Genomic DNA, 19,344 nt, shown 5'->3' on the forward strand with positions numbered 1-19,344 from the left:
GTAATATCGATTCCACATATTCGATTTAAGTAAAATCGAACTACTCTCATAGTGTAGACATACCCTTAGGGTTACCATATTTCAACAATCAAAAAAGAGGACGGGAGGAGCCCTGCCCTAGCCCCGCCCCTGCCACTCCCTCCCACTTCCCACCCCCTCAGAACCTCCAACCCTCCCCCCAACTCCTTGTCCCCTGACTGCCCCCTCCTGGGACCCCTGCCCCTAACTGCCCCCCAGGACTCCACCCCCTACCTAAGCCTCCCTGCTCCTTGTCCCCTGACTGCCCTCTCCTGAAACCTTCCCCACATCCTAACTGGCCCCCTAGGACCCTACCCCCTACCTGTCTCCTGACTGCCCCAACCCTTATCCACACCCCCACCCCCTGACAGCCCCCCCCAGAACTCCTGACCCATCCAAACCCCTCTTCTCCCTGTCCCCTGACTGCCCCCTCCTGGGACCCCTGCTCCTAACTGCCCTCCAGAACCCCACCCCCTACCTAAGCCTCCCTGTGCCTTGTCCCCTAACTGCCCCCTCCTGAGACCCCCCCACCTGTACTCTGACTGCCCAAAACCTTACACCCCCAACCCCCAGACCGCTCCCCCCCGAACTCCTGACCCATCCAACCCTCCCCCTGCTCCCTGTCTCTTGACTACCCCCTCCAGAACCTCCCTGCCACTTCTCTGACCCCCTGGCCCCCTTACCCTGCCGCTCAGAACAGAGTGCTGCAGAGCAGCACGCTCAGCAGCAGGGGGAGGGGAGCAGGGTCGGAGCTCCAGACTGCCGGAGGCCCGAGGAGAACGGCCGGCCAGCGATCTGTGACTGCAGGGAGGGGAGGGAGGGAGGGAGAGAGAGGAGGGGAGTGGTCTCAAGTTGCAGGGGAGAGGAGGGGGAAGTGGAGGAAGGGCTCTCGCTGCCGGAGCCCCGTGCGAGTGGCACGATCCGGCCGGCTGCCCTGTAAGCCGCACACGCTCTGCATGGGGCGGAAATCCGGACATTTACAAATTCCCCCCGGACGCTATTTTTAACTCAAAAAAGCCGGACATGTCCGGGGGAATCCGGACGAATGGTAACCCTATATTTCTCCCTCACCTTTGAGGGCTCAACTGTGCATTCAGCTTTGAGATATAACTTATGAGTACTCCCTTCCAGTATCCTCCCCTTAGCTTATATGGAATATTAGTAAATCCTACTTTGCAATGTACCATAATACTTCAATAATTATATTACATTATGTCTTTCTCTCAAAGTATTGTGGCACATTACATGTATCAAAATCCTGAAGGATCTCAAAGTACTTCACAAACTATACAGCACTACTAAAACAAACCTGTGACAGATATTGCAACCACATGCTGTATCTTTGGGGGAACATATTGTATTAAGTTTATGTATCACTGCAGGCCAGGGATAGTATGTATGATTCTGTTCTACTCCACAGGACAGAAACTAAAACGATGGATGAGGTACCACCTCCTATGAAGGTTTGTGTATGCTGGTTCAAACTGGATTTTCCGGAGACCAATAGACAAAGAAAGGGTTTTTGGCATAAAAAGGCTGTGTTTAAATGGACTCAGAGCTTTCTTTCTGCAGCAAAAGGACAAGGCATTCTGTCCAAGGGCCCCAACCCTTGCAGAAGGGTTGGAAAGCCTTTGACCTACCAGGATCCCATAAGACTGATGGGTAACCTCTGGTAAGCTTTTTGCATGTTTATAGGAACTTTTATTGTTTTTATATGTATTCTCTGTAATGCTTTTGCTCTAAGAATAAATGCAGTTTGTTTTGTGAAAGCTGATTGGTAACCAGTGTACACTGTTGTAGCCCAGGAGAAAGCATTAACAACCACATGTGCTCGACCCCAGTTAGACCTGCTGGAAAAAAATCACAAATGAGATGCAGAGGGACTGCAAGCAAGCCGCAGTCTGAAAGGAGAGACACACATGGGTTTCCACCCCAAGAAACGTGATGGGTAGGAAGCCTAAAGCCATAAGAGGGTGCCCTCAAGGAAGACAAGGGGTGTGGGGGGGGAATCAAAGGCATGGTTCATCCTGAAACTGTGATAAAAGCCACCACCGAAGTGAATGGTGACAGACAGACAGAGGGAAAGTTTAGCCAAAGACATTACAGCGAACCCCTAATCTCTTGAAATGAGCTGTGGAACTTTAAATTACCATGAATAGAAATCAAGACCTCAGTTTTTAAAAGGTGTCACCTGGAAAATTCACAAACAGTAAATTATACTACTATCAGTTATCCACCTTGGAAAGAATTGACTGATGCCAATTTTCTATTTACTTCACATCTTTATGCTTATATCACTATACCATCCCCTGGTCAATGCAACTATACAAACTTTACAGCCTATTTAGTATCCAGGAGTCAACACAAAATAGTCCCAGTAGTAGAAAGGCTCCATTAACTGAGTATGTTGTTTGAGAGATAATAGAAATTCTGGTGCTAGAGCAGTAAATATTTATTATGGCAGTAAAGCACAAGCCAGGTTGTGTTACCATTAACTAAATTGTACTCTTGAGGCATAAAATGCAAAACAGAAAAAAATGTCTATATTCCTCTAAATCCTTTGGGTTATGATTATCTCTAAAATCTTCGTTCCTCCTCCCCTACACAAAGATGATGCATTTTGGCTATAAGCCCTTATGATAGAGGAAAATGTGCATTTTTGGTCTTGAAAGCAGATGAACTTGTCAGATTGGAATGTTGAGTAGGAGTTTCATAGGAATCTGTATGCTTCATGCAGATTAATTCTTGCCAAAAGAAAATTGCTAAACTAATCACAGTACCCTTAAACTATATCACTGATGTAATCAGGCCCAAATTCCTTTGCAGGAAGCACATTTTGCTTTATATGTGACTTGAACTAGTGACATGTAGGTAGAGACTGACACATAACCAACAGATTCATAATCTGAGGGTTGCTATGATTGACCAGCACTGCATAGGGTAGGAGGAAGGGGGATTAAAAATCATTGGGATGGCTGGGAATATTTCCGTTCCAAGTTGCTAAAATATTCAGTATTCCCAGGGGAAGCTCACGAGGCAGACAAGGGATGGGCAGGACAGCTACTTCAGTAGCAGAAGAAATATTGGACCTCTGGTCATGAAACTTGCTTCCTCTACTCCAGACAGGAACTTTCTTATGCCTTCCAGGTCATTGTTGATGAGGTGGGACCCCGAAGACTCTAGCAGACACCAGGTCAACCCCTGGGAAAGTCCCCACCCCGCCACCAGGTCAACCCTGGCTCCCACCTGGCCACCAGGACAACCCTGGCAGCACGCACATCTGACATCTGAGAAATGGCAACAGGTCACTCAGCTGCTCTAGAAGCAGTTCTTGACTACTCTCAGTAACCAGCAGCAAAAGAATGTAGGACATCGAGACAGATCAGCAGTGACAACTGCAGTCAGACTGGCCCACAAAAACAGGGAGCAGATCACCAGGCTGATGGGGTGAATACTGTGACGTAGCTCTCCAGATCCATTTCATTATCCCTTCACAGGGATGGAGAGTGAAAGAGATGCAAGGCAAGAGCACTTCCATAAATGTATTAGTACCAGTACTCCCACCTCCCTAGCTGAGTGTTTCAGTATACCAAACAACAGCAGGAGGCATAGCAGTCAATGCAGGTGCTACAATTCTGGGGGAAGAAATTGCAGCGGTAAGTAGATGAGGCTTTAGCTGGCTTTAGGAGAGAACTTGAGAGACTTGCCTCAGTCAGGTAACAAGGGCTTATAAAGAACACAGCTCCCTTCAATGCAATACAACCAGTGCTTCTGCAGGACCCTGCTTCTGCACTGCAAAGTATAGGGGGACTTATCAGGTGTAGCAGGTGGTTTTAATTAAAGGTGAGTCCCACACAAAACTAGGGAGATTACATTCCTCACAAGAACAACAAGCAGGTTTCATCACATAGGATTTTTTACCTTATGTGCCTGGGACCCCTGGTGGCCAGTGCAGAATTATGGCAGAGCACATGGCAAATCAAAGTCTGCAGCAATATCTTTTATTGGACCAACCTCTTTTGGTGAGAGAGACAAGATTTCGAGCCACACAGAGCTCACCCACTTTGTCTCTCTAATATCCTGGGACTGACAACTACAACTACACTGCAAATACATTCTTATGTATTTAATGATCACTTTGATCTATACACAAGTGAATTGGCCTGGCTTCCAGCTGTGAGTTTGTCAGTTCTCAGCTGATGTCTAGCCCTTGGCCACAGCCGGTACTCGGGCTGCCAGCATCACATCTGTTAGCACTCAATTGCCAGATTATGCATCCCTCTCTGAAAGGGAAAGGCCAGCAGTCCAACACCAATTTTAACACTTCTCAGTATTGAACTATATTCAAAAAAGTCAAGAAGCCCAGGATCTCCAACGATAAGATAAGAAAATATCAACACACTGAATCTGAAAAAAAAAATTACCCAAAGTAAACTCCAATCACTGCTTGAGCCCTTGAATTTTGATTATTTGGGAACATGCATTTGCTTTCCAGCTGACTTCAGCACCCTAAAGCATGCTCGGTCAATATCCACACTTCCAACACGTGACCCAGAAAACAGAGACCTGATGGCATGGTATGCATTTCTTCCTAGTTACAATGAAGCATCACTATGAAGCATCTAACTGGATCTTCTAATAGTCAGGCACATATGAGGAAAACTGTTTCTGAGTCTAACTGCACCAAGCACTGATTCAAAAGTCAGCTAGCCACAGGCTGTTTATTGTCAAGTATCCAGAAAAATTACATCATTTCCTACATGGTTGCCACTGGAAGCCAGTAATCTAGAACCAGAGACTTACTGCCACTGGCTGAAGCTTTAAAGACAGAGATTGGTTGTTCCACAGACTTGAAGAACGGTTAAAGTATTTTATCTTTCAGAGATAACCATAGTTTACCAGCTACTAGCCTGGGCCTACATTAGAAGAGAAATTCATGTTATGCCATCCTTGGTTGAGAAAGGGCTTCGCTCTGCCATAATTTCAGCCTGTTAGCTATGGCATTCTGATGAGATTCTGACTAAAAATTGCATGCATCCTATTATTCTTATTATCTCATCTCCTCAGCCCTGTTTGTCTCATCAGCCTGTTATGTATGGGCTTAGACTGTAAATTCTTTGGGGTAGGGACTGTCACTGAGGTAAGTCTCTAGGTACTACTGCAATATAAAATATTTATTTATTTATTTAACACTGGCTGCAATCCCCAACCCATAAAAGGGAGTTCTGGGCTGTAGAATGATGGAAAGCTAGGAGTTGAGCAAAACTCACAGAGGATCTGCACCGGTCTATTTGCGTACTTTCTCTGCAGGTGTTTTCTCAAGACCTTAGCAATATTTGTTAAATGGATGGGAGCATCTATTGTTTAAGGATCCCTTCATGGTAACTTATTTTTGATGTTACAGAGATGTGCTTCTCCTGAGCTTGACTAGGCATTTATTAGGATGCTACATGGCCATTACCATATCAATTGATGATCTCAGAGGAGTTTCGGGCAAAAAGAAGCATAATTCACACCTCCCCTTCTCAAAAACCGACCAGAGGATAGGGTTACATGCGTATATGCAAACGGTGTGGTCTATCAAAGCACTGGAGAACACCTGCTTTGTTGCCTATCTGTTCATGAGACAGGCTGGGAGACTGGTGATTCTCTAGCACTTTCTGATGGTAATAAAAAGGATATAGTCGCCTATGGTGGGATTAGGCCTGCAAAATATGGCACAATTTCATTTAGAACTGTTGTAGTCATGAGTGCCTTGAGCATACCGGACATATAGCCTGCAGACAGAAGGCACTCTGAATGCTACAATTCACACCATCAGCACATGGCAGGTAGATAGAGAGTTAAACTTATTGAGCAGGATTGATCAGCTTTGTATAAATAAAGATATAATTTGTTCTTTTATCTTTCCTAAAGGGTAATTCTCTTGGCACAGTATTCCAAATCCAAGCGTGGTCTCAGAAGCAGGAGTCTAGGAATATGCCCACATCATCTTTGGTAGGGACAGGCCTCAATATAGGGCACTAGTTAGAGGCACTCCCACAAATATGCCAAATTAAGTTAATCATACTGCGCCAATCATGACCACACACATTTATCTGTATGTTATATCCGTATGCCCAACCTACTGTTGGATCTTACATCACTTAGTTTGTGAGCTTTCCAGAGAAGGGACTCTGTCTTCATCCGTGTTTATACAGCATGGGTCTTCTATCCTGAGTGGGGTTTATGGGTCCGACTCCTACCAGAATATAATTAAAGCAGCAACATGTCTGATTCCCTCCATAGGGAAAAGTCAAGAGGGAAACTTGTTGGTATGGCAACAAGACGTAGGCAAATTGGGTTTAACTATGCAGTTGTTGTAGGTGCCAAGGACTTGGGATGCATGCAGGCAACCTGTTAATATTTTAACAGATAAGAATTTACTCCTGTTAAAAGGCTTAAGTAGAGGATAAAGGATTTTAACACAAAGATCTGTGTACAGTGTGTTCATTTGTACAGAAGTCAGGGTGGAGGCTGGCACTTGGCAACCACAAGTCTCTATTGTTAATTAGGTAATGCTACAGTACTAACATGTTTACTTAGTAGCAGCATGTTTGGAAAGTTGAATGGCACAGCTTCACAGCATTGCTTAACTTTTTGGCAGACTTGAACCATTTGTATAACTCTTTTCCTCAATCTTTCAAAATATATATATTTTAAAATTTATTACCAGTAGCTGTGTTGCTAATCAGTCATCTCCACTGAGCAGACCTTTATTGTGAGCTTGCACAAACAGTGGGGCTCAATGATATACTGCTTAAATTGACTTCTGCCTGGCTCTGATCACTTTCAAATTTTGAAGGGCTTTTGAATACTAGATTCTCCAGTATCTGCCTAAAATAATGATTCACAAAGATATGCTGTCACTTATGGGGGGAAAATGAAGCGGTGCTAAATTGTTACTACTCAAAATTAGATACCGAGAGCTGAAGTGCAAGGACCCTTGAGATTCACACAATAGTTTCTTGTTGCTTTCTAAAGAGATTCATAGATGCCTACTTCATTCTTAAATAGAACCATGAGGCCAACATATCCATAAGAAACCCCTTTTATTTAGCCCAGTGATATGTTGCTTGGAAACTTGAATTCAAAATACTAACATCAGCTAGGGCTGTGAAATTGTTACATCTCTTCTGATTCTCACATTTAAGGTTATACACAAAATCTCTGCTCTTGTTTCTTCCTCATTCCCTTTGCTATACAAACCTCCTCCTTAACCTTTACCTTTGTAAAGGGTCTCTTCTCTTTAAGCCTTCTGTACATAACGGCCCTTGAGCTTGTAGCTCCCTTCTTCCCTCCACCAGTGAGGTGACCCTCTCTTCACTCAACTGCCTGCTTAACATCACCTATAATACAATCAGGCAGGGCCGGCTTTACCAAGAGCGGGGCCCGATTCCTGGGGGCGGGGCTTGCAGCAAGCCTGGGTCCGGCTGGGGTCACGGAGCTTGGGTCTGGCTCGGAGCCGAACCGAGCCGAGCCGCGGGGGCCGGAGCCGAGCTGAGCCACGGGGGCCGGAGCTGGGCTGGAGCCGAGCCGAACCAAGCCACAGGGGCCGGGCCGGAGCGAGCCGCGGGGGCCGGGCCGGGCCAGAGCCGAGCCAAGCTGGGGGGCCGGACCCGAGACGGACCCGAGCCAAGGGGGCCGGGCAGGGCCGGAGCCGAGTCATGGGGGCCGGGCCAGAGCCGAGCCAGGGGGCCGGACCCGAGCCGAGCCAGGGGGCCGGACCCGAGCCGAGCCAGGGGGCCGGACCCGAGCCAAGGGGGCCAGACCGGGCTGGGCTGGAGCCGAGCCGGGGGGGCCGGACCCGAGCCGAGAGGGCTGGGCTGGGCCGGACCCGAGCTGAGCCGCAGGGGGCGGGCCGGAGCCGGGCCGGAGCCGGTGGGGCCGGGGGTGCTCGGCTGGGGTCGGGCTGGCACACTAGGCCGGAACCGGGGCCGGAGTGAGCTGCTCGGCCGAGGCTGGACTGGGCCGCGCCTCCCCGGAGCCCTTCTCGTGCCCCCCGCTACCCCAGCTTACCTGGTGCTGCCTGCCTGCCTGCCCGCCCCTGCTTCTTTTCAGACTTCCCGTGAACCTCTGATTCGCGGGAAGCAGGGGAGGGGGAGGAGCAGGGGGTGGAGCGTTCAGGGGAGGGTAGGAGGGAGAAGTGAGCTGGGGGCGGGGTGGACAGCTGCGGAGCGGGGCCCTCTGCCCTCTTAACGCGGGGCCTGATTCAGCCGAATCAGCTGAATCGGCCTAAAGCCGACCCTGCAATCAGGGATCCTAATGCAATCAGCTATCATCCTCTGTACACAACCCAACACTAAAAAAAGCCATCATGCTGCACTGAGATCTAACATTTTTCTGGTAATCTGGTGTGTTACATCTTTAAGCCATTCTGTTTAACTGTTAATTCCCTGAGGCAGGGACTGTGCTTTCCCCTGTATTCTGTACAGCACCAAGCATATCAATGATACTCAATGAAACAGCAACCACATATTTTCCCTCTTTCCCACATCAATCTCTCACTTTCTTTTTTCACCCATCAATTTCACCTCTCTTTTACTACCGCTTCAGTTCTCACTGAGAAAGCACCTCACTCCAAAGATGATGCCATTCCCCATCAGTCACTCTCCATACTTTAAAAGCAACGATCTATACCTCGCTACATTCTGACAAAATGTACACTATTCCAATCTAGGGCATATTCAGACCTCACCAGATTAATGCAGGAATGCTCAAAGCTGAATGACCTCACCACGCATTAAGCGGTGGGGACCTTTGTCGGTTTTGGCAGAGAAGGTGAGTTGCCCCTTTAAAGGCAGCTAGAGAGCCAGTGAGGTACCTCCAACATGGAGGTAGCCGCCTCATTCCAGGTCAGCATGGGGACACTGACCCATCCCTCCCCGCAGGTGACCGGAAGAGAGGGAGAATATTTATGCCCACATCTGGGCAGTGACAGCCCTCCTTTCACCTGATCAGATTAAACAGCACCCACCCTCTCATCCATGGAAGTATCTGAAATTCCAGATTTTAGTCATTATCTGCTGTTTTAATATCTTGCTGTTCTATTACATTAGTCGCTCCTTTCTCAGGGGGCTGGGAAGGAATTTTCCCCTCACCACTAGATTGGCCAACACGAGGTGGTTTTTTTCACCATCTCCCACAGTGGGATGGAGGCTTGAGGGAGCAAAGAACAAAGGGGAGTTAGGTTACGATGCTACAACTCATTATGTAAGCTTGGGGCAGATGTCCAGTGCAGGTACTCTGCAGGGAATTGATACAGTGAACAGATTAAATCCTTTCCCAAACCATTTTAAGAAGGTATTCTTTTAAGGAGTGGAAACAGGGGTGAGGAGTTGGGGCTCCTGTGATTGGTATGGCAGGGAGTCAACTCCATCTCCTTTATATACCCCTTGACTCTCATTCAAGAGGAGAGGGGAGGAAGGTAGTGAGGTCCCAGCAATGTCTTAGCTGGGGATCAGGATGGGTAAGGGGGAGGGCTGCCAGCAGCCTCCCCAGATATATGTAAATAATTATGGAATTACCGGCACTGTACAGTTTTATCTGGCAGGTACTCCCAGACACTTAGGAATAGAGTTGAGGCCTAATTAAACACATCCAGTGTCTCCTGTCCTTCTTCTGGCATACCCAGACAACAACAATTCAAGTCTGAGCTTCAATTGACAGCACCAAGAAAGGCATTTGTTCTTTCCTCTTTTAAAAAGTAGATATGTGGTACAACATGAGTAAAAGCAAATGAAATATTATAGTTATTTATATTTTCACAAAATATTACTTTTTATCTTCAGTATATTCACTTATATGACGGCAGCCTACAAGAAAATACAATTACTTATTTAACATTTATACATACTTGTAGCTCTCAACTTGTTGACAGGAAGAGACTGTAATGAAGGAATCTGTTCGAGAGCTGTAAGTTAACGGACCAGGCAGAAGAAAACCAGGTAGAAATCGGCCAAAAGCATAGCTTTCCTGTTCAAACAACATAAGCATGCCATCCATGGACTGTATGCATATCAAATCTCGACCTAAATGAAAAGGAAACAAAGCACCATTAATCACATATTAGATTTTTATGAAAATATACAGGCCTGAATACTCATTGACACTAAATGAAGACTAATTTACCATATTGGCTGCATAAAGCGGCTTTGAAGTAGGCATAAATTAATTTACTCCCACTTTAAGGCTCCGTTACACTGTCAGTGACCCTAGAGTAACTGAAAATCAGGCCCAGGTTATTTACAGAAATTAACAATGAAGTTACACTACAGTTAGATATAAATAAAACAAAATAGCTGTGACCCCCACACAAAACAAAGAAGAGGTGAAATATTGGCCCCATTGAAGCCAACTTGTAAAACTTTAACTGACTTCAGTGGAGCCAGGATTCCACTCAAAATGTTCAAAGTTGAGGCTGACACTCTATTACCATTATTTATATGAGGCTAGTGTCCAAAGGTCCAATTAGAGGCCCACTGTGTCGAGTTCTGTATAAAGTTAAAAGAAGATACAGACCCTGTCCTGAAGAGCTTACACTCGAAATAGACTAGACAGACAAAGCGTAGAGGAAAGGGAAACAATATACGAGTAAAATGATGGGGTGATGGTTAATGCACTTCATGTTAGTTCTACTTTATTTTATTTTTTAAATATATATTAAAGGGGCAGAGGAAGGCACAAGGGGATGAGTTAACCGGAGTAAGAGACTAGGTAATAAAGAAAGGAAACTGGACAGGGAAAGGAAAAGTAGCAATGAGACCAATGCTGGTAGCAAAGAGGTAGTGAAGGAAGGAAGAGCAAACCATGAATCAGCAGAGAGAAGAAAATATCCATAATACAAATAGAAAAAAACCCAGATCCAATGTCTTCACAGGGGTCCAAGCTGTGAAAATCACTCCGCAAATGGAGAAGGGGTGGTTCCCACCCAGCTCTACCTCAAGGAGTGCTGCTCTTACCACCCTGGAAAGCTATTTGGCACTTGGTACCCCATGAAATGCGAGAATCCCCCTCCATTTTCAGATAATGCCTAGAAGAAGTTACTCCCTGCTCCAGTAGCCTACACCCCACCCCAAACTCTTGCCAGGGAGTGGGAGAAGGAAATCCCTGACAACTCCCAGAACCATTGCTCATCCTATTCCCACCTGTTCTTTCCATAAGGTAATTTAACCCACAAGTAAACTGATGTGACTTGAAGGACATCTGTACTTTGCATTTCATGGATTTTGCCAGTTTGGCTCACAAACCTATTACTTAAACAGATTATTTTTAATGTATAAATAATCCTCTAGAACAAAGAGAACTAAACCTTCCAAAAGTTGTAAAAACATTATCTGCTAAAACTAAAACTAGTTAACTGTTTCTTTTCTTGGGTAAATAACAATACATTAAGAGAAACAAAAAGATAGCAAAAAAATGAGTTTTCTGATTTGATTAAATTAATATTCTAATTTAACTGAGGGACCACAATTATTAAAATAAAATAAAATGACCCTAAGAACAAATGTTCAAATCTACATATGATTCCAGGTATTTTAAATGGCCTAAAATAGAAATCATCATGAAAACAATGTTAATATTATAGTGATGACATTTTCCCATTGCTTTTTAAAGGAGGATTAAAAATATTAAGTTTGTAGTCAGGAGTTAAAAATACTTGTCAATATTGAAATCAAGAATTCAACTACAATAGCAGCAAGATCCTACTGGTCACATGCCGATTTCAGTTACATGGATATAAATTCAGAGCAATGCCTTTGAAGTCAACTGAGATCAGAATCAGGTTGTGGATTTAGCATTACATGAAAGATAACATTAATTCAAACATGCACATAATTTTTAGCACCCATTCATACAAAGAAATCCACAAAAAGGGGCCCAAACACTCACTGAAATCAATGAAAATATTAAAGCCAATGGAAGTAGGTATTGGATCAAGCCCCTATCCTTCAAACATGTACGTAAATAGTGTCATTTATTTCACTCACATGCAAAGTTACTTACATCTGCAAGTGTCTGCAGGATTATAGCCTATGCATGCAGGATTAAAACAAGATATTGATTTAAAGAGAAAAACATTTCTTCCTCCTAGATGTCCTCCTTCAGACCCTACTCCTCCAATACAGGGCCTCAGATATAGGCAAAAAAAAAAAAAAATCACATCTTTTTCCCCACTTTGACAAGTATTGTTACATAAGGTCACAGAGGCAACAGTTCAATATATGGCAACACTAGAGGTAAAATGCATATGGAAAAATTATCTCCTTGTATTCTGATTCATCAGAGAAATTATTAGAGGCATATCAACGGTTATTTAAAAAGAAGCAGAGCATGCTAAGTAGTTAATGGGTTAATAATTCACCTAAATTACTAATACAGTATTACTTCATCTTTGACCTCTTGACTAAACAGAGAATCAGTATTCTCTCCCCCAAGATTTGGATCACTAGGGTAAAAACTCCGAAGCTGAGGGCAAGTGGTCAGAGGCGGGTAAGTGAAGCAGAAGGTAAATAGCTACACTGGATCCCGTTTTTTCCCCTTTTTGTGATTGCCCATTCTATATTACTCTCAAAATGGTCTCTTCATCCTTCCCCCAAGAATATCTGTACATAATTCACTCCATTCCCATTAACACTGCTGCACAAATATGATGGGGAGGACATTCAAGAATGAAATAAGGTCCTGTTCTTTTCCCAGAAGTTGAACTCAGTGCTTCTCAACCTCCTAGGAAACAAGGGAACCAAATTTCAGTACTTCATAGGGAAGCACACTGATGCTACTAGATAGGCAGGCACAACTTTTTTTTAATTAACGTAATTTTAGGGGGGATCATGATAGGATTTCAACCAAATCTGAACTATTGCAATGGCCTATTTACCCTCAATACAGATTTCTAAATAAAAAAAATATATATTTTATTCAAGCAGAAGTTCTCTCTTTTCTTATCAGAGGGGTAGCTGTGTTAGTCTGTATCCACAAAAACAATAAGGAGTCTGGTGGCACTTAAAATCTCCTCGTCTCTTTTCTTAAAGCCATAAACCTAAGATCAGTCTTATATTTAACACAACATACTTTGGGGGGGGTGATTTACTGACTGCTGATGCAAAACATATTTGTCTTATACCAACTGTTTTAATAAGGCAGAAATAGCACTCTGGTTTAACAAAATCATAAATCAACATATAGAGAATAATTTTCTTCAACCTTAGAAAAATCCCATTTCCCTTATTAAACATGAAACAGAGCAAAATAGTCCATTAATCAAGAGGTCTATGATGGCTTCTAAAGGAAATTTAGCTAAGCTAACAATGAAAACCAATCTGTTCAAGTTAAATCATGCTAGGATCTGTACAGATCACCTATATTTTGTAAAAAAGCATCTAACATGGAAATCATTAGAGCAATGTTCAAAAGCTCTCAGACTAACGTTCTGCCAGCTACTGAAGTAAGCCAAACTAATGCCTTTTTTTTGCAACTGCAAACGATAAAGACAAAATATATCATACCATTTAAGCCATTGGCTGCAAGGTTCATTGACAACTTCAAGTTGATGATTTGGTCCCATCAGGTTTAATCTATAATATATTGAAGTTTGTTTCATGTTTCCAAACAGTGGTACTACATTAATCTTTCCTGTTGCTTTAGTAGATAAAAGTCACACACCTTTTTAGGAAATGTGAATTATTTAATTCTGTTAACAGTTTCAAATCAATGAACAAATGCTTCCTATTACTAAATGCAATCATTTTAATAGAATTATGTGTTTAATATTAAAATCCTGATAGCATTTTCCAACAGGTACAATTATTTTAGAGTTATGAATTTCCTCAGGTTTTCTTACACTGAAACACATGTTGTTTAAATTATAAAACAGGGTCTATGGCTTCTGTTCAAATCTAGATTTTATTGTTTATAAAATTAGAAACATATTTTATACTATACACATTATATATGCATATACACACACGTGTGTATGTGGACAGCCAACAAGTTTCTTTTGAAATTGTGTATGAAGTGGCTTTATTAAAAAGCCTTTCCAGTTACTTAACCTCTTAAAATACTATTTATATGGCTCAAAAGATCAAACACTTCATTATGATTTATTCATAATAATTTGTCACTCATATTCTGAAGTACGTGGTATTCAAAGGGTTAAGTCAACCAAACTGATCCAAACTGATCACTGATCATAATTGAGACGCATTTCGTTCATTGTTTAAAGGTCGAGAAGCTCTGAAGCATTAGCCAAGATCAGAGCAGATGATTTCATCAACATATGATTCAAAAATTAGTCAATAGAAATTATATATTAATAAAGTAATTTATGCAAAAAAATCATAACCAGGGTGCTTGAATTCAATTAAAACCTGTTGAAAATTAAGTGAGACCCTTAATATTAAATTAATTTTTTTTTTTCATTTTAGCACTGACACTATTCTTAACTAATGCTGCTTCAAAGAAGAAAAGAGAAAATGGCACAATGTACACTAAAGATAGTACGGCAAACATAATGTTCTTTGTTCTAGCTTTTGTCAGTTTAATAAACCAATCAATCATCATGGTAAATAAAGTACTTTGCACTAGGACAGCACCTTCCATCCATGAACCTCAAAATGTTCTACAAACTTTAATGAATTAAGATTTATAACATCCTTATTATGCAGGTAAGTAGCAATATGCCTATATCCCAGTCCTGTTCTACCTAGTCTTGGAGATGGGCAAACTGCAGTGGTCCATCTTTGGAGACAAATGGGGCATTCTGGAATGCTCTGAGACAAACGGCTAACCAGTGGACCATGATATTGATGTACTGGTAGGCTATTAAGCCATCTGCTGTCCACAGCTAAGAACGCATTGGTCCCTAGTTGCCCCCTTACACATACACCATCTCTTACAGATCACCATGGTTTACCAATGACCTGAAACAAATGAAAAAGGAGATGAGAAGATCAAAGTGTTAATGCCAATAAGCCAGGCTTCTATTCTGCCATAGCCTCAGAATTTGGACAGGTCTCTCCAGAAGAGAGTCTAAAACAACTAGGAAAAATCTGTCAAAACATGAGAACTGGATCCATTCCCCTCTTAGTTAGTGAAAACTTAGACTGTAAGCTCTTTGAAGCCAGGACTGTCTTCTCAGTATGTTTAGATACATTTAGCATATCTGACACATAATATCTTGCAACGTCAGCTACAACAGTGCCATGTCAATGCTTGTTCTCACTTTCAAGTGACATTGTAAAGAAGAAGCGGGCAGCATTATCTCCCATAAATGGAAACAAACTTGTTTGTCTTAGGGATTGTCTGAACAAGGAGGAGGGCTGAGTGGACTTGTACCTCTAAAGTTTTACAATGTTTTGTTTTTGAGTGCAGTTACGTAAAAAAATAAATTCTACATTTGTAAGTTGCACTTTCATGATAAAAAGATTGCACTACAGTACTTCTATGAGGTAAACAGAAAATACTATTTCTTTACTGTTTTTACAGTGCAAATATTTGTAATCAAAAACAACAAAGTGAGCACGGTACACTTTGTATTCTGTGTTGTAATTAAAAACAATATATTTGATAATGTAGAAAACATCCAAAAATAATTATAATAAATTTACATTGGTATTCCATTATTAACAGTGCAATTAAAACTGATTAATCACAACTTTTTTTTTAAATCTCACAATTTTTTTTTAATTGTTTGACAGCCCTAGCCTAAAAAAAACAAAAATCTGATTAAAAAAACACTTGGTTCGGGAACAGTTCAGGTAAAACTGAGATGATGTCAATTGGCAAGGGGAAGAACTTTGAGGAACTCACACGAATTGTTATATCACTGTACACTGTACAGGCATCTGTACACTGTCAAGGTGGTATACAGCCTCCAAGTCCAACTGGACTAAAATCTACTGAAGAACTATTAGAGAGCTGTAGTGTTTTTTTCATATTTAGCTAGTTGGAAAGCAAACCCATTTTAAATGCTGACCTGACTACTGTTATTCAAGCATTTGTCATCTCAAGACTAGATTACTGCAATGTGTGCTCTCCCTAAAAGACCCAGAAGGCTACTCAGAAGTTACAAATAAGTCTGCACTCACTATTCCACCAGCAATATAAAGTGGGCAGACAAAAGCATTTTGAACAACTTCTCAACATTCTACCTTGGCAACCAATCAAATTCCAGGTTCATTTTACATCCTTGATCCTTATCTATAATAACCCCTAAAGAAACTTGTATCAATGCTAGCTCAGACACTCCCATCCTGGAGTTTCCTAAGAATTTTACCATAATCAAGGACAGGATTTGCCCTTCCATGGAAGAAGTTTGGGGTTGAAGTCTCTACTGGAGGCCAGGTGCTTCTACACCAGCTCCAGTGCCCTCAGGCGTTGATCTCTAGCCACTTCCCCACTTCCCCACCAATTGCACCCTACAGGGGAAAAAGGAATAGTGTGAACTTTTAAGCAGAGCCCATATGTGCTGCAATTAGAGATTCAGTTGTGTTAATGTAAGTGTGATTGTTGGGGAGATGGTGCGTGTAATGCTAAGATCATGCTAAGATCCCCAGCATCTCAGAGGTGGCCATTTCCATGAGAAAAGTAGGAGCTACATGTATATGGGCTCCCCAACACATAAATCTCAGAGACAATCAGCTTGTGACTCTTGGAAGGTCCTGATCAAACCAACAACTGCCTGCATAGGCATCAACTGTAGTACGAACATTTATTTCCTCTCCTTTCTTTTTGAACTTTTCTCAGCAGACATCCTATAGGCAACCAAGAACAGAAAATACTTATTCTTTATTTTAGAATTAAATAAAGAGGGGACAATCAGCTTGGCTTAAATACAGTTAATTCCAAGCGTTTGGTGGGTAGGTGTTTCAAATTTTTTAAAAAACTATTTACATATATTTGCAATAATAAAAGAAGCTGAAGTACACTAAGTTGCAGAACAGACTGCATGCTCACACAATATCTCTCCCAAACCTCTAGAAGCCAGATAGCACAATGTTACAGATAAGAACCACTTACTATGCTCTCTTGTACTATCTCCCCCAGTGAGAGGGCAGAAATTTTTCAAGGCCTTATTTAATATTTCTCCTCTGTCCTACTGGCTTATTACAAAAGTATTTTTCAGGAAATACTATAGGACAATCCTATTTTTTTTTTTTTTTTTTTTTTTTAATTCAGGGCTCTATGCTCCTATCTTGGCTTATTTCTGGTCGGGGAGTAGAAACTCCATGAGTTTCAATCACCAAATGTCCTTTTTATTCTTCCATCTGTTGGGAGAAAAAGAAGAATTTGCATCCCCCAACTCCCACAAATGAGGCATAGGTTTCAGCCCCTAAGCTCAAGGATCTCAGGGGTTCACTGGAATCAAGGGCTGTCTCCATAGAGGTTCACCCTCTTGCCTTCTCTCCCTTTTCCCCTGGCTGCTCCTTGACAAAATCACTGTGCTGCATGGGAGTCCTCTTACCATCACTGTCCCTGAGACCTTCCACAATATGGAGGAGGAAAGAAACAGAAGTTACTGCAAATTCAGTTGGCATAATCACACTGCTCAGTTTTAACTTTCTCAAAATCAGTATGCACAAAGAGGAAAAAAACAGAGTAGGTAGAACATCTTATTTCTCTCCATCCTGTCAGCTAACTCTAGCTCAATATTTATACTTTGCATTAAATGCTGCCCTCAGTTATCCCCATGAAGCTTCACTGAAATCAGCAGGGCTGCACAGGTGTAACATAGCACAGAACTTGGCCTATTTCTTAAAGATAATGTTACACAGGTAAGCGTCCGAGCTACTATCTTAGGCATCAGACACCCACACACCAAAACATGCCAATGAGGTATGTTAACTGCAAAAATAAACCTGGTTTCAAATTATCAGAATCCAGAGAGATGTGTTTTTACACCATGTTAATAGTTTTGTTGTCTTTTCTTGTATATGAATGATAAAACAAGATTTTTTTAAAAAGCAGATACACCTCTACCCCAATATAACGTGACCCGATATAACACGAATTCGGATATAATGTGGTAAAGCAGCGCTCCGGGCGGGCGGGGGCGCATTCTCCGGTGGATCAAAGAAAGTTTGATATAACGCGATAAGATTTTTTGGCTCCCGAGGACAGCGTTATATCGGGGTAGAGGTATAACTGTATTAAAAACCACACAAAAGATATGCAGGAAGGTGGGACACACACACACACACACATACAGAGCTAGGTAAATATTTTTTTTAAGTTTATTAAATCACAATACAAATTAAATCAGTTTGTTGACGTACTGTAATTCTATTGTTTAAAATACTATAAAAGTTGCCCTGAAGATCACAGAAATAAAAGATAGAAAAGACATTAGATCATATGGTCCATCCCCTTACTACAGTAGAAGTGTTCTCTATAGTATACGTTCTAATGTTTTGTACTTCATACTCTCCTACCATTTTAAAGGAAGGCATTTCTATTTCTGGCTATGCCATCCGTCACAGTTGTGAAAGAGCAATATTTCTTGGTTGTGAATAATGGGGGGCTTTTTCCACAAGCAGCTGAAGAGATTTTTGGCTATATCCTTTAACTAACTAACGAATACCCTAAGTTTTGTTTTTAATTCTGTTTCTGTGACAACACTTTAAAAACAGACACACACACACACACTCACTCTACAGCCACCAGTAATACTGTAAAGATGCTGATTCAGTTACTTTAATAGATTAAAAATAGATGTCTGCACAGTTGTTCATCCACATTGTTAGGGCAAGTCAGAAGTAGCAATAAGTTTTGCTCTCACACAAATGATGAGATATAAAATGTATGTTTACCATAATCTGTTAAATCATAAAAATAATAAATTATTAAGAGTGGAAATAAGATTTACACAACACTGTTGTAATAGATAGACAGATACGTATAACAGTGATTGGGGTTTCAGAGTGATTGGGGGATATTATATTTATCCTCACTGTTCACAAATGAACTCCTTCACACAAATACCATTGTTGAAATGTCTTGTTGGTACAGTAATACAACATGTTGAAAGCCAAATAATATTTATGACAAGGTGCTTAGAGTCTTCAGGGATCTTCAATGCATGTAGAACAGCAGGTAAACCATATTTGTTAAAGAAGCAGTAAAAGATATTTAATCCATATAGAGCTTGATCCAGCAATGAGTCAATGGCAAAACTCCCATTGACTTCAGTGATGCAGCATCAAGTTCTAAAGCGACAACTAAACTTTGTTTGTCTTCCTTGCATCATCTGTCTTATTCACTTCAAGTTTAGTTAAAATGCAAATTTAC

The 19,344-nt window shown here is 41.9% G+C and overlaps 1 protein-coding gene across 4 annotated transcripts in view; it reads right to left on the minus strand.

Annotated features, from left to right (window-relative positions):
* The window catches only part of BBS9 (Bardet-Biedl syndrome 9), a 493,563-nt gene that overhangs the window by 416,499 nt on the left and 57,720 nt on the right, over positions 1-19,344 (minus strand). For all 4 annotated transcript variants that reach the window (XM_054019331.1, XM_054019330.1, XM_054019329.1 and 1 more), the window contains one exon: positions 9,914-10,088. In XM_054019331.1, the coding sequence (XP_053875306.1) occupies positions 9,914-10,088 (175 nt within the window). The remainder of the gene's footprint in view (positions 1-9,913; positions 10,089-19,344) is intronic.

Source organism: Malaclemys terrapin, chromosome 2 (assembly GCF_027887155.1).
Source record: "Malaclemys terrapin pileata isolate rMalTer1 chromosome 2, rMalTer1.hap1, whole genome shotgun sequence".
Lineage (NCBI taxonomy): Eukaryota > Metazoa > Chordata > Testudines > Emydidae > Malaclemys > Malaclemys terrapin.